The 14,264-nt window shown below is 44.7% G+C and overlaps 1 protein-coding gene across 2 annotated transcripts in view; it reads left to right on the top strand.

Moving 5' to 3' along the window:
- Positions 1 to 14,264, top strand: part of flr (fleer) — a 270,425-nt gene that overhangs the window by 90,517 nt on the left and 165,644 nt on the right. For both annotated transcript variants that reach the window (XM_041205945.1, XM_041205944.1), the window contains exon 7: positions 11,975 to 12,103. In XM_041205945.1, coding sequence (XP_041061879.1) covers positions 11,975 to 12,103 — 129 coding nt within the window. The remainder of the gene's footprint in view (positions 1 to 11,974; positions 12,104 to 14,264) is intronic.

Here is a 14,264-nt window from a genome sequence, read left to right as displayed (position 1 = left end):
CCACTGGTCTCACTGTGCCCTCACTCTCAGTGCTGTTCTTCCACTCTCCCGCTGTTCTAACTGTGCCCTCACTCTCAGTGCTGCTCTTTCACCTTCCCGCTGCTCTCACTGTGCCCTCACTCTCGGTACTGCTGTTCAACCCTCCTGCTGGTCTCACTGGGCGCTCCCTCTTGCCGCTGCTGCTTTTTGATCCTCCTGCTGGTTTCGCTGTGCCCTCATTCTAGGTGCTGCTGTTTCACCCTCCCACTAGTCTCACTGTGCTCGCACTCTCAGTGCTGCTGCTGGTTGAGCCTCCCATGGGTCTCATTGTGCCCTCACTCTTGGTGCTACTGCTGTTTGATTCTCCCTCTGGTCTCACTGTGCCCTTACTCTTGGTGATGCTGTTTTACCCTCCTGCTCTTCTCACTGTGCTCTCACTCTTGGTGCTACTGCTGTTTGATGCTCCCGCTTGTCTCACTGTGCTCTCACTCTCGGGCTGCTGCTCTTTCACCTTTCCTATGGTCTCACTGTGCTCTCACTCTTGGTGCTGCTGTGTCTTCCTACTGCTGGTCTCACTTTGCTCTCGCGCTCAACATTGTTATTTTACTCCTTTGCTGCTCTCACTGTGCTCTCACTCTCAGTGCTGCTGTTTCACCTTCCCGCTGGTCTCAATGTGCCCTTATTCTCGGTGCTGTTGTTTCACCCTCCCGCTGGTGTCACTGTGCCCTCACTCTCGGTGCTGCTGTTTCACCCTCCCACTGGTCTCACTATGCCCTCACTCTCGGTGCTGCCCTTTCACTCTCCCACTGTTCTAACTGTGCCCTCACTTCCGGTGCTGCTGCTCTTTCACCTTCCGTCTGGTCTTACTGTGCTCTCACGGTGCTGCTGCTTCATTCTCCTGATGGTCTCACTTTGCTCTTGCTCTTAGTGCTGCTGTTTCACCTTCCCACTGGCCTCACTGAGCTCTCACTCTCGGTGCTGCTGCTGCATCACCCTCACGGTGATCTCACGGTGCTCTCTCGATGCTGCCCTTTCCCCCTCCCGCTGGTCTCACTGTGCTATCACTCTCAGTGCTGCCGCTTCATCCTCCTGCTGGTCGCATTTTGCTCTCATTCTCCATGCTGCTGCTGTTACACCCTCCAGGTGGTCTCACTGTGCCCTTATTCTCGGTGCTGTTGTTTCAACCTTCCACTTGTCTCACTATGCTCTCATTCTCGGTGCTGCTGTTTGATCCTCCAGCTGGTCTCACTGTGCTCTCACTCTCGGTGCTGCTGTTTCAACCTCACGCTGGTCTCACTGTGCTCTCATTCCCGGTGCTGCTGTTTGCTCTTACCGCTGGTCTCACTGTGCGCTCACTTTCGGTGCTGCCCTTTCCCCCTCCTGCTGGTCTCACTGTGCTCTCACTCTTGTTGCTGCTGCTGTTTTACCTTCCCGCTGGTATCTCTGTGCTTTCATCCTCGGTGCTGCTGTTTGATCCTCGGGCTGGTCTCACTGTGCTCTCGCTCTCGGTGCTGCTGTTTCACCCTCCCGCTGTTCTAATTGTGCCTTCACTCCCGGTGCTGCTGCTCTTTCACCTTTCCACTGGTCTCACTGTGCTCTCACTCTCGGTGCTACTGCTTCATCCTGCTGCTTGTCTCACTTTGCTCTCACTCTCAGCGCTGTTGTTTCACCCTCCCGCTGGTCTCACTGTACTCTTACTCTTGGTGCTGCTGCTGTTTTATCCTCCCACTGGTCTCACTGTAACTGATCTCTTCGGTGGAACATTTGCTAGATTGGTTGAGGAGTTTTTAACCTCTAATGGCAGGGGGATGGGAAACTAAGCAAGGAGTCAGAGGAAGGAGAATCAAAGACAAGAACCAAAGAGAGAAAGCGGAATAAGAAAAGTGATCGTCAGACAAATCGTGGGCAGGAATCAGACAGGGCCTCAGTGAAAAATAGCAGGAACGGGACAAGTCGTGTTAAAAAGACAAGCCTTCCGGCTTTGTGCCTTAACGCGAGGAGTATTTGCACTAAAGTGGATGAATTAACTGTGCAAATAGATGTAAACAGTTATGCTATAGATGGGATTACTGAGTCATGGTTGCAGCGTGACCAGGGATGGGAACTGAACATCCAGGAGCATTCAGTATTTAGGAAGGACAGACAAAAAGGAAAAGGCAGTGGATTTCTGATGGTGGCTAAAGAGAAAATTAGTGTAGCAGTGAGGAAAGATATTAGATTTGATGATGTGGAATCTGTATGGGTAGAGCTGAGAAACAGTAAGCGGCAAAAAACGATAGTGGGGGTTGTATATAGACCCCCAAACTGTAGTGGTGATTTTGGGAATGGCATTAAACAGGAAAGTAGAGGTGCATGTAATAAAGGAACAACTATAATTATGGGTCACTATAATATGCATGTTGATTGGGCAAATCAAATTAGTAACAATACCGTAGAGGTGGAATTACTGGAGTGTATACGGGATGTTTTTCTCGACCAATACCTTGAGGAACCGATGAGAGAACAGGCCATCCTTGACTGGGTATTGTGTAATGAGAAAAAAATAATTAGCAATCTAGTTGTGCTAGATCGTAATCCTTGGGGATGAGTGACCATAATATGATAGAATTCTTCATCAAGAGGTAGAGTGACATAGTTGATTCTGAGACTTGGGTCCTGAATCTTAATAAAGGAAACTACGATGGTATGAGGGGCAAGTTGGCTTTGATGGATTGGGAAACGCTACTTCAAGGGATGATGGTGGATAGGCAATGGCAAACATTCAAAGAGCTCATGGGTGAACTGCAACAATTGTTTATTCCTGTCTGGTGCAAAAGTAAAACAGGAAAGGTTGCCAAACCATGGCTTACAAGGGAAATTAGAGACAGTATTAGATGCAAGGAAGAGGCATACAAATTGGCCAGACAAAACAACAGACCTGAGGATTGGGAGCAGTTTAGAATTCAGCAAAGGAGGACCAAGGAATTGATTAAGAAGGGGAAAATAGAGTATGCGAGTAAGCTTGCAGGGAACATAAAAACTAACTGTAAATGTTTCTATTGGTATGGGAAGAGCAAAAGATTGGTGAAGAAAAACGTAGGTCCCTTACAGTCAGAAACAGGGGAATTTATAATGGGGAATAAAGAAATGGCTGACCAACTGAATACATATTTTAGTTCCGTCTTCACAAAGGAGGACACTAATAACATACCAGAAATGTTGGGGAACACAGGGTTTAGTGAGAGGGAGGAACGGAAAGAAATCAGTATTAGTAGGAAAATGGTGTTGGGGAAATTGATTGAAGACTGATAAATCCCCGGGGCCTGATAATCTGCATTCCAAAGTACTTAAGGAATTGGCCTTAGTGGATGCATTGGTGGTCATCTTCCGAGATTCTATCGACTCTGGAACAGTTCCTACAGATTGGAGGGTAACTAATGTAACTCCACTATTTAAAAAAGGAGGCAGAGAGAAAACAGAGAATTATAGACCAGTCAGTCTGACGTCGGTAGTGGGGAAAATTTTAGAGTCCATTATAAAAGACTTAATAGCTGAGCACGTGGAAAACAGTGGCAGAATCGGACAGAGTCAGCATGGATTTAGGATAGGGAAATCATGCTTGACAAATCTACAAGAATTTTTCAAGGATGTAACTAGTAGAGTTGATGAGGGAGAGCCTCATGTGGATGTGGTTTATTTGGACTTTCAGAAGGCTTTCGACATAGTCCCACATAAGAGGTTGGCGTGTAAAATTAAAGCGCATGGGATTGGGGGTAGTGTATTGAGATGGATAGAAAATTGGTTGGCAGACAGGAAACAAAGAGTAGGAATAAATGGGTGTTTTTCCAAATGGCAGGCAGTGACTATTGGGGTACCACAGGGATCGATGCTGGGACCCCAGTTATTCACAATATATATTAATGATTTAGATGAGGGAATTAAATGTAATATCTCCAAATTTGCAGATGGCACAAAGCTGGGTGGGAGGGTGAGTTGTGAGGAGGATGCAGAGATGCTTCAGTGTGATTTGGACAAGCTGAGTGAGTGGGCAAATGCAGTATAATGTGGATGGATAAATGTGAGGTTATCCACTTTGGTAGCAGATTATTATCTGAATGGCTATAAATTGAGAGAGGGGAATGTGCAACGAGACTTGGGTGTCCTTGTACACCAGTTGTTGAAGGTAAGCATGCAGGTGCAGCAGGCGGTGAAGAAGGCAAATGGCATGTTGGCCTTCATAGCCAAAGGATTCGCGTACAGGAACAGGGATGTTTTGCTGCAATTGTACAGGGCCTTGGTGAGACCACACCTAGAATATTGTGCGCAGTTTTGGTTTCCTTATCTGAGGAAGGATGTACTTGCTATGGAGGGAGTGCAGTGAAGGTTTACCCAACTGATTCCTGGGATGGAGGGACTGACATATGAGGAGAGATTGAGTCAATTAGGATTATATGCGCTGGAGTTCAGAAGAATGAGGGGGGGGAATCTCATAGAAACCTATAAAATTCTAACAGGACTAGACAGGGTAGATGCAGGAAGTATGTTCCTGCTGGTGGGGGAGTCCAGAACCAGGGGTCACAGTCTGAGGATATGGGGTAGACCAGTTAGGACTGAGTTGAGGAGAAATTTCTTCACCCAGAGGGTGCTGAGCCTGTGGAATTCGTTACCACAGAAAGTAGTTGAGACCAAAACATTGTATGTTTTCAAGAAGGAGTTATATATAGCCCTTGGGGCGAAAGGGATCAAAGGATATGGGGAGAAAGCGGCACCAGGCTATTGAGTTGGATAATCAGCCATGATCATAATGAATGTCGGAGTAGGCTCGAAGGGCCGAATGGCCTCCTCCTGTTCCTAGTTTCTATGTTTCACTGTGCGATCACTCTTGGTGCTGCTGCTGTTTTACTCTCTTGCTGGCTCACTGTGCTCTCATTCTCGGTATTGCTGTTTCACCCTCCTGCTGGTCTCACTGTGTTCTTACTCTCAGTGCTGCTGCTGTTTCACCCTCCTGCTGGTCTCACTGTGCTCTTACTCTCAGTGCTGCTGCTGTTTCACCCCCCTGCTGATCTCACTGTGCTCTCATGCAGGGTGGAGAACCTGGTGGAAATCCGAGAAGTCAGAAAATCAAAGAAATAGGAGATGGGCATAAAGTTCGGACCAAATTAAGGAATAATGGTAGCATAAACAGTCGGAAGAGATAAAATTAGAAAATGGAAATTTGAACTACTAGTTAAAAGTAAAGCAAAAGCAACATTTAATAAACTGGATTAAATTTCATGTAAGCATTGTGCACAGTATTCAAAGCAAAATGGGACCTGGAAGCTGTAATTCATAGATCAAACAGATGAATTAGGGGTATTAAAACATGGCTATCTAAAGAACAGGATTGGCAATTAAATGTTGCAAGTTATAAATGGAAAGGACAGAGAAGACTAAAGGGATAAGGTCACTGCACCAGAGTAACCAGATTATTACAGCACAGGAGGTGGCTGTTCAGTCTATTGAGTCTCTGCAAGCTCGCTATAGCATAGTCCTGCTCTATCCCCTGATCCTGTAATTTTACTTCACTTAAGTGGCCATCCAATTTCCTTTTGAAATCATTCATCATCTCTGCTGTCATGATTCTTGTTCTAGGCAGCAAGTTCCAGGTCATTATTACTCGTCACCTAATCAGAGATAATATAATGACAGTAGAAAAAAGTGACGTAGCTAACAAAAAGGTGTGAATTGAGATAAACGATAAGAAGGTATCTATCACAATTATAGGGGTATACTACACTCCACCTCATGGTTGAAGGAAGAAATTTATAGGCAAATGTATGAAATGAGTAGAAGATGTGAAGTAATCATAGGAGATTTCAACTACCTCTGATAAATTCAGAAAGAATAGGTGATGAAAGAAAACAAAATTTCTACAATTTGTACAATTTTTTACCTGGAACGGAAGAAGCCTAACAATGGAAGAGTCACTGCTGGATCTGGAAATGGAAAATCAACCAGAGTAGATAAGCAAGTGTAGGGAAACATCTCAGCAGCAGTGATCACAACATAAGGTGCAAGATACTGATTGAGAAAAGAGAAAAGCAAAGCTAAAACTAATAATAGATTGGGGAAAGCCAATTTTGATGTGTTACAAATGAAACTAGAAAAGAAAAACAAAAGAAAAATGGCAAGTGTTGACAAAGAACAGCAGCAGGAAATATTTAGACAAGTGATCAATATAGTTCAGTATATTCTGCCAAAAATCAAGAATAAACTATCCAAAAATGAAATACGAGGATGATTCAAGAAATGAGGGCAAAACTGAAACTGCTTATATTAAAGGAAGCTAGAGAAGACAGAGCAGAGGCATTAATGTGTGAAAAGGAATGAAACTCGACAAACCACCTGACATCGACCTAGGCACCAGTAACGACAAAGGCAAACTCAGCTCCGTTGAATCTGCAAAGTCCTCCTTACTAACACCTGAGGGCCTCTGGGAGAGCTGTCTCACAGACTAGTCAAGCAACATCCTGACAAAATCATACCGTACAGATCAAGTCCCAGACACCACCATTACCATCCCTAGGTATGTCCTGTTCCACCGGCAGGACAGGCCCAGCAGAGGTGGTGGCACAGTGGTATACAGCTGGGAGGGAGTTGCCCTGGGAGTTCTCAACTTCAACGCCGGACCCCACGAAGCCTCATGGCATCAGGTCAAACATGAGTAAGGAAACCTCCTGCTGATTGCCACATATCGCCCGTCCTCAGCTAATGAATCAGTACTCCTCCATATTGAACACTACTTGGAGGAAGCAGTGAGGGTGGCAAGGGCATAGAATGTACTCTGGGTGAGAGACTTCAATGTCGATCATGAAGAGTGGCTTCGGAGCACCATTACAGACCAAGCTGGCCAAGTCCTAAAGAACATAGATAAAAGCAAAATACTGTAGATGCTGGAAATCTGAAACAAAAACAGAAAATGCTGGAAAAACTCAGCAGGTCTGACAGCATCTGTGGAGAGAGAAGGGCCTGCTCTGAAGAAGGGTCATACAGACTCAACATTAATTCTGTTTCTCTCTGCACAGATGCTGTCAGACCTGAGTTTTTCCAACAATTTCTGTTTTTGCCCTGAAGGACGTAGCTGCTAGACTGGGTCTGCAGCAGGTGGTGAGGGAAAAACATACTTGACCTCATACTTATCTACCTGCCTGCCACAGATGCAACTGTCCATGATAGTATCGGTAGGAGTGACCGCCGCACAGTTGAAGATGGGAAGTCCCACCTTCACATTGAGGAAGCCCTCCATTGTGTTGTGTGGCACTACCACCATGCTAAATGGGATAGATTTCAAACAGGTCTAACAACTCAAGACTGGGCATCCATGAGGCACTCCTGGCCAGCAGCAACAGCAGAATTGTACTCAACTGCAATCTCATGGCCTGCATATCCCCCCACTCTACCATTATCTCCAAGCCAGGGGATCAACCCTGGTTCAATGAAGAGTTCAGGAGGGCATGCCAGGAGCAGCACCAGGCATATCCAAAAATGATGTGTCAACCTGATGAAGCTACAACACAGGTCTACTTGCGTGCCAAACAGCATAAGCAGCAAGTGATAGAAAGAGCTACGCAATTCCACAACCAACGAATCAGATCTAAGCTTTGCAGTCCTGCCACATCCAGTCGTGAATGGTGGTGGACAATTAAACAATTCACTGGAAGGGGAGGCTCCACAAATATCCCCATCCTCAATGATGGGGGAACCCAGCACATCAAAGCAAAAGATAAGGCTGAAGCATTTGCAACCGTCTTCAGCCAGAATGCTGAGTGGATGATCCATCTCGGCCTCCTCCGGAGCTCCCCAGCATCACAGGTGCCAGCCTTCAGCCAATTCGATTCACTCCAGTCATTTTTTGATATGACATAAAGGCCCTGGATACTGAAAAGGCTTTGGGCCTTGACAATATTCCGGCAACAGTACTTAAGACTGGTGCTCCAAAACTTGCTGCGCTCCTAGCCAAGCTGTTGCAGCACAGCTACAGCACTGGCATACACCTGGCAATGTGGAAAATTTCCCTGGTATGCCTTGCACTCAAAAAGCAGGACAAATCCCAACTGAGCCATTTACCACCAATCATGTCAGTTCCAAGACATCACTACAGGAGTTCCTCAGGGTAGTGTCCTAGGCCCAACCATCTTCAGCTGCTTCACCAATGACCTACCTTCCATCATAAGGTCAGAAGTGGGCATGTTCGCTGATGATTGCACAGTGTTCTGCACCATTCACAACTCCTCTGATACTGAAACAGTCCATGTCTAAATGCAGCAAGACCTGGACAATATCATAAGTGCCAGGTAATGACCATCTCCAACAAGAGAGAATCTAACCATCGCCCCTTGACATTCAATGGCATTAACATCGCTGAAAGCCCACTATCAACATCCTGTGGGTTAGCATTGACCAGAAACTGAACTGGACTAGCCATATAAATGCTGTGGCTACAAGAACAGATCAGAGGCTGAGTCCTGTGACGAGTAACTCACCTCCTGACTCCCCAGAGCCTGTCCACCATCTACAAGGCACAAGTGAAGAGTGTGATAGAATACCCCCCAATTGCCTGGATGAGTGGATGCCTTGGAAAATCTAATACAGGTAGGAATTATACAGTAAATGGAAGAACCCTTAAGTGCATTGACGGGCAGAGGGATCTGGGTGTACAGGTCACTGAAAGTGGTAGCGCAGGTGGATAAAGTAGTCAGGAAGACATATGGCATGCTTTGTCTTCATTGGCAGGGGTATTGAGTATAAAAGCTGGGAAGTCATGCTGCAGCTGTATAGAACCTTGGTTAGGCCACACTTGGAATATTGCGTGCAATTCTGGTTGCCACATTACCAGAAGGATATGGAGGCGTTGGAGAGGGTGCAGAGGACCTTTACCAGGATGCTGCCTGGTCTGGAGGTTATTAGCTATGAGGAGTGGTTGGAGAAACTTGGATTGTTCTCACTAGAGCGACGGAGATTGAGGGGCGACTTGATAGAAGTTTACAAAATTATGAGTGGCATGGACAGAGTAGATAGTCAGAAGCTTTTTCCCAGGGTGGAAGAGTCAATTACTAGGGGACATAGATTCAAGGCGAGAGGAGAAAACTATAGAGGAGATGTGCCAGGCAAGTTTTTTTACACAGAGGGTAGTGAGTGTCTAGAATTCGCTGCCAGAGGAGGTGGTGAAAGCAGGTACGATAGTGGTGTTTAAGAGGCAGTTTGACAAATACATGAATAGGATGAGAATAGAGGGATACGGACTCTGGAAGTGCAAAATATTTTAGTTGACGGGCAATATGATCGACGCAGGCTTGGAGGGCCGAAGGGCCTGTTCCTGTGCTGTACTTTTCTTTGTTCTTGAGTGCAGCTCCCTCAGCACCAAAAAAAGCTCGACACCATCCAGGACAAAGCAGCCGCTTGATTGGCACCCCTTCCACAAATATTCATTCCCTCCACCACCTACGAACAGTAGCAGCAGTGTGCACCATCTACAAGATGCCTTGGAGAAACTCGCCAAGGCTCCTTAGACAGCAACTTCCAAACCCATGACCACTATCGCCTAGAAAGACAAGGGCAGCAGACACCTGGGAATACCACTACCTGGAAGTTCCCCTCCAAGCCACTCGCCATCGTGACTTGGAAATATATCACTGTTTCTTCACTGTCACCAGGTCAAAATCCTGGAACTCCCTCCCTAACAGCATTGTATGTGTGTAGGTGTACCTACACCACATGGACTGCAGCGGTTCAAGAAGACAGTTGGCTTGATGTCTGTCGTGGGGAAGCTGTTAGAACTGATCATTTAAGGAGATTATAGCTGGGCACTTAGAAGAGTTCAAGGCAATAAGGAAGAGTCAGCATGGTTTTGTGAAAAGAGAATCATGTTTAACCAATTTATTGGAGTTTTTTGAAGGAGTAACATGCACTGTAGAAAAAAGGGAGCCTGTAAATGTACTGTTCTTTGATTTCCAGAAGGCATTTGATAAGGTGCTACATCAAAGGTTATTACTGAAAATAAAAGCTCATGGTATAGGAGTTAACATGGATAGCATGGATAGAAGGTTGGCAGAAAGCAGAGAGTATGCATAAATGGATCTTTTTTGGATTGGCAGGATGTGACGAGTAGAGTCACACAGGGATCTGTGCTAGGGCCTCAAGTTTTTACGATTCGCATCAATGACTTAGATGAGGGGAGTGAAGGCATGGTAGCTAAATTTGCAGATTACACAAAGATAGGTAGGAAAGTATGTTGTGAAGAGGACATGAGGTTGCGGACGGATATAGATAGATTGAGTGGGCAAAGATCTGGAGTTTAATGTGGGAAAATGTGAAGTTGTTCACTTTGACAGGAAGAACAAAAAAGCAGAGTATTACTTAAATGGAGAATGGCTGCAAAATTCTGAGGTGCAGAGGGATATGGATGTTCGAGTACATGAATCACAAAAAGTTAGTATGCAGGTACAGCAAGTAATTAAGAAGGCTAACGGAATGCTATCCTTTATCACAAGAGGGATTGAACATAAAAGTAGGGATGTTAAGCTTCATTTATACAGGGCATTGGTGAAACCATACCTTGAATACTGTGTGTGGTGTTGGTCTCTTTATTTAAGGAAGGATGTAAATGCATTGGAGGTGGTTCAGAGGAGGTTTACTGGACTGATACTTGGAATGAGTGGGTTGTCTTATGAGGAAAGGTTGGACAGACTGGGCTTGTTTCCACTGGAGTTTAGAAGAGTGAGGGGTGATTTGATTGAAATATACAAGACCCTGAACTGTCTTGACAAGGTGGACGTTGAAAGGATGTTTCCTCTTGTGGGTAAGTCCGGAATGAGAACACAGCATTTTAGAATTAGGAGTCGCCCTTTTAGGACAGAGATTAGGAGATTTGGAACTCTCTGCCTCAGAAGGAGATGGAGGTGGGGCCTTAGAATAATTTTAAGGCAGAGGTAGGTAGATTCTCGTTAGGCAAGGAAATCAAAGGTTATCAGGGGTAAATGGGAATGTGGAACTCAAAACAAAAGAAGATCAGCTATGATCTTATTGAATGGCGGAGTAGGCTTGAGGGGCCAAATGGTCTAATTTCCAATCATATATAAGAGTGGCAACTCTTAAAAGGATGTTTATTTTCTAATTTTATTGTCATGGGGTAACTGCTTTATGACTGTTCATTGTGTCTAGAAAAACAAGAGAAAGATTTTTTTAAAGATTCCATATGTCTGTGTTAGTGGATTTTTAATTGCTTTGAGTTACATAGCCTGTTTCTGTCTTGTGAATGCCATTGGCCCCATGTTGGCAATTACACTCCATATAAGTCTCCTCACACCTTTTTTCAATGAACCCTATCAACGTTCCCTTCAATTTCTTTCTTATTCATGTGTTTATCTAGCTTCTCCGTATATTTATGGCTCATAGTTCTGTTCTCACCCACAAATAGAAAGGTCTTCTCTATATCTACCCATCAAACTTTTTTATAACCTTCAAATCTCTATCAAGTCACCTTTGCTTCTTTTTAAAAGGAGTCCCAGCTTGTCCAATCTTTCCTGATAAGTATAACTTTTCAGTTCTGCCATTATTCTAGTAAACCTTTTTTTGTACTTCCTCCAGTGTCTCCAAATGCTTTTTGTAATATGAAGCCCTAGTGTGTTCTGACCAAAATTCTATATAAGTTTAACATAACCTCTCTGCTTTTCAATTTTGTCCCCCTAGAAATGAACTCCAGTGCTTTCTTTAGTTTTTAATGGTCTTTTAAACTACATCACTATTTTCAATGATTTGTGCATCTACTCCCTGCCCCTGATTTTCTGCTTTCCTTAGACACTTGTCTTGCGTGGAGTATGCAACCCTGCTTACTCTTCCAACTAAAATGTAGCCTTATCTGTATTGAAGTTCATTTACCAATTTGCTCATTCTGCAAGTTTATTACATATGGTGACCCTAAAATGAAACCTCTTGCTAATTGTTGCATTAGCTTTTGTTATCATTTGTTCTTTTTCAGAGCTCAGTGTTGGTATGACAACTGAAGGGATTGATGTGAGAAGTGTTGGAAACACACTAGTGCTCCATGAAACTGCATTGATTGAAGCTTTTAATCTTAAAGCAGCCATTGAATACCAACTGAAGAACTGTAAGTGTACGCAGCAAAAATAATTAGAACTGTTTTGCTCTTTAGCTCTGAAGAAGAGTCATGTGGACTTGAAACGTTAACTCTGTTTATCTCTCCACAGACCTCTTGCCAGACCTGCTGAGTTTTTCCAGCATTTTCTCTTATTCTAGATTCCAGCATCCACACTATTTTGCTTTTATCTTAGTGTTTAATTCCCCATTTCTGACCTTATGATGGAAGGAAGGTCATTAATGAAGCAGCTGAAGATGGTTGTGCTTAGGACACTACCCTGAGGAACTCCTGCAGTGATGCCCTGGAACTGAGATGATTGACCTCCAACAACCACAAACATCTTTCTTTGTGCAATGAATGCCTCCAACCAGCAGGGAGCTTTACTCCTAATTCCCATTTACTTCAGTTTTGCTGGGGCTCCTTGATGCCACGCTCGGTCAAATGTTGCCTTGATGCCAAGGGCAGTCACTTTCACCTCACCTCTGGAGTTCAGCTCTTTTGTCCATGTTTGAACCAAGGCTGTAATGAGGTCAGAAGCTGTGTGACCCTGGCAGAATCAAAATTGAGCGTGGTTGATGGTTATTTCCAAGCAAGTGCCGCTCGATAGCACTGTTGATGACCACGCCCATCATTTTATTGATAATTGAGAGTAGACTGATGGGGCGGTAATTGGCCGAGTTGAATTTGTCCTGCTTTTTGTGTACAGGATATACCAGGGCAATTTTTCACATTGCCGGATTGATGCCAGTGTTGTAGCTATACTGGAACAGCTTAGCTAGGGCCATGGCATGTTCTGGAGCACAAGTCTTCAGTACTATTGCCCATAGCGTTTACAGTACCCAGTACCTTCAGTTGTTTCTTGATTTCACGTGGAGCGAATCGAATTGGCTGAAAACTGGCATCTGTGATGCTGGGGACCTCCAGAGGAGACTGAGATGGATCATTCACTCAACACTTCTGGTTGAACATTGTAGTGAATGCTTCAGCCTTATCTTTTCCACCGATGTGCTGGACTCCTCCATTATTGAGGATGGGGATATTTGTGGAGCCTCCTCCTGCAGTGAATTGTTTAATTGTCCACTACCATTCACGATTGGATGTGGCAGGACTGCAGATCTGATCTGTTGGTTGTGGAATTGCTTAGCTCTGTCTGTCACTTGCTGCTGATGCTGCTTGACATGAAAGTTGCCCTGTGTTGTAGCATCAGCAGGTTGACACTCCTTTTTTAGGTATGCCTGGTGCTGCTCCTGTCATGCCCTCCTGCACGCTTCATTGAACCAGAGCTGATGATCCCCTGGCTTGGTGATAATAGCAGAGTGGGGGATACAAAATTAGCTGAAAAGTAGGAAGCAGAGAGTAATGGTCAATGGATATTTTTCGGGCTGGAGGAAGGTTTGTAGTGGAGTTCCCCAGGGGTCGGCATTGGGACCCTTGCTGTTCCTGATATATATTAATGATCTAGATCTTGGTGTGCAGGGGACAATTTCGAAGTTTGCAGATGATACAAAGCTTGGGAGTGTTGTGAACTGCAAGGAGGCCGGTGTGGAACTTCAAGAGGATATAGACAAGTTGGTGGAGTGGGCAGATAGGTAGCAGATGAAGTTCTATGCGGAGAAGTGTGAAGTGATGCATTTTGGTCGGAAGAGCATGGATAGATAATACAAAATAAGGGGTGAGATTTTGAAGGGGGGTTTCAGGAGCAGAAAGACTTGGGTGTATATGTGCATAGATCACTGAAGGTGGCAGGACAGGTGAAGAGAGCAGTTAATAAAACATAGACATTATTAATAGGGGCATAGAGTACAAGAGCAGGGAGGTTATGCTGAACTTTTATAAGACACTCATTAGACCTCAGCTGTACTATTGTGTACAGCTCTGGGCATCGTTTTATAGCAAGGATGGGAACACATTGGAGAGAAGAGGTTTACAAGAATGGTTCCAGGGGTGAGAAACTTCAGCTATGAGGATAAATTGGAAAGGTTTGGGACTGTTCTCCTTGGAGAGAAGAAGACTGAGAAAAGATTTGATAGAGATGTTCAAAATCATGAGGGGACTGGACAAAGAGGTTAGGGAGAAGCTGTTCCCACTAGTATAAGGATCAAGAACAAGAGGGCACAGATTTAAAGCGATTTTCAAAAGAAGCAAGTGTGATGTGAGAAAAAACTTTTTC

This window comes from Carcharodon carcharias, chromosome 15, assembly GCF_017639515.1.
Source record: "Carcharodon carcharias isolate sCarCar2 chromosome 15, sCarCar2.pri, whole genome shotgun sequence".
Classification (NCBI taxonomy): Eukaryota; Metazoa; Chordata; class Chondrichthyes; order Lamniformes; family Lamnidae; genus Carcharodon; species Carcharodon carcharias.
The sequence above is the reverse complement of the archived record's forward strand: the minus strand, read 5'-3'. Positions and strand labels throughout refer to the sequence as shown.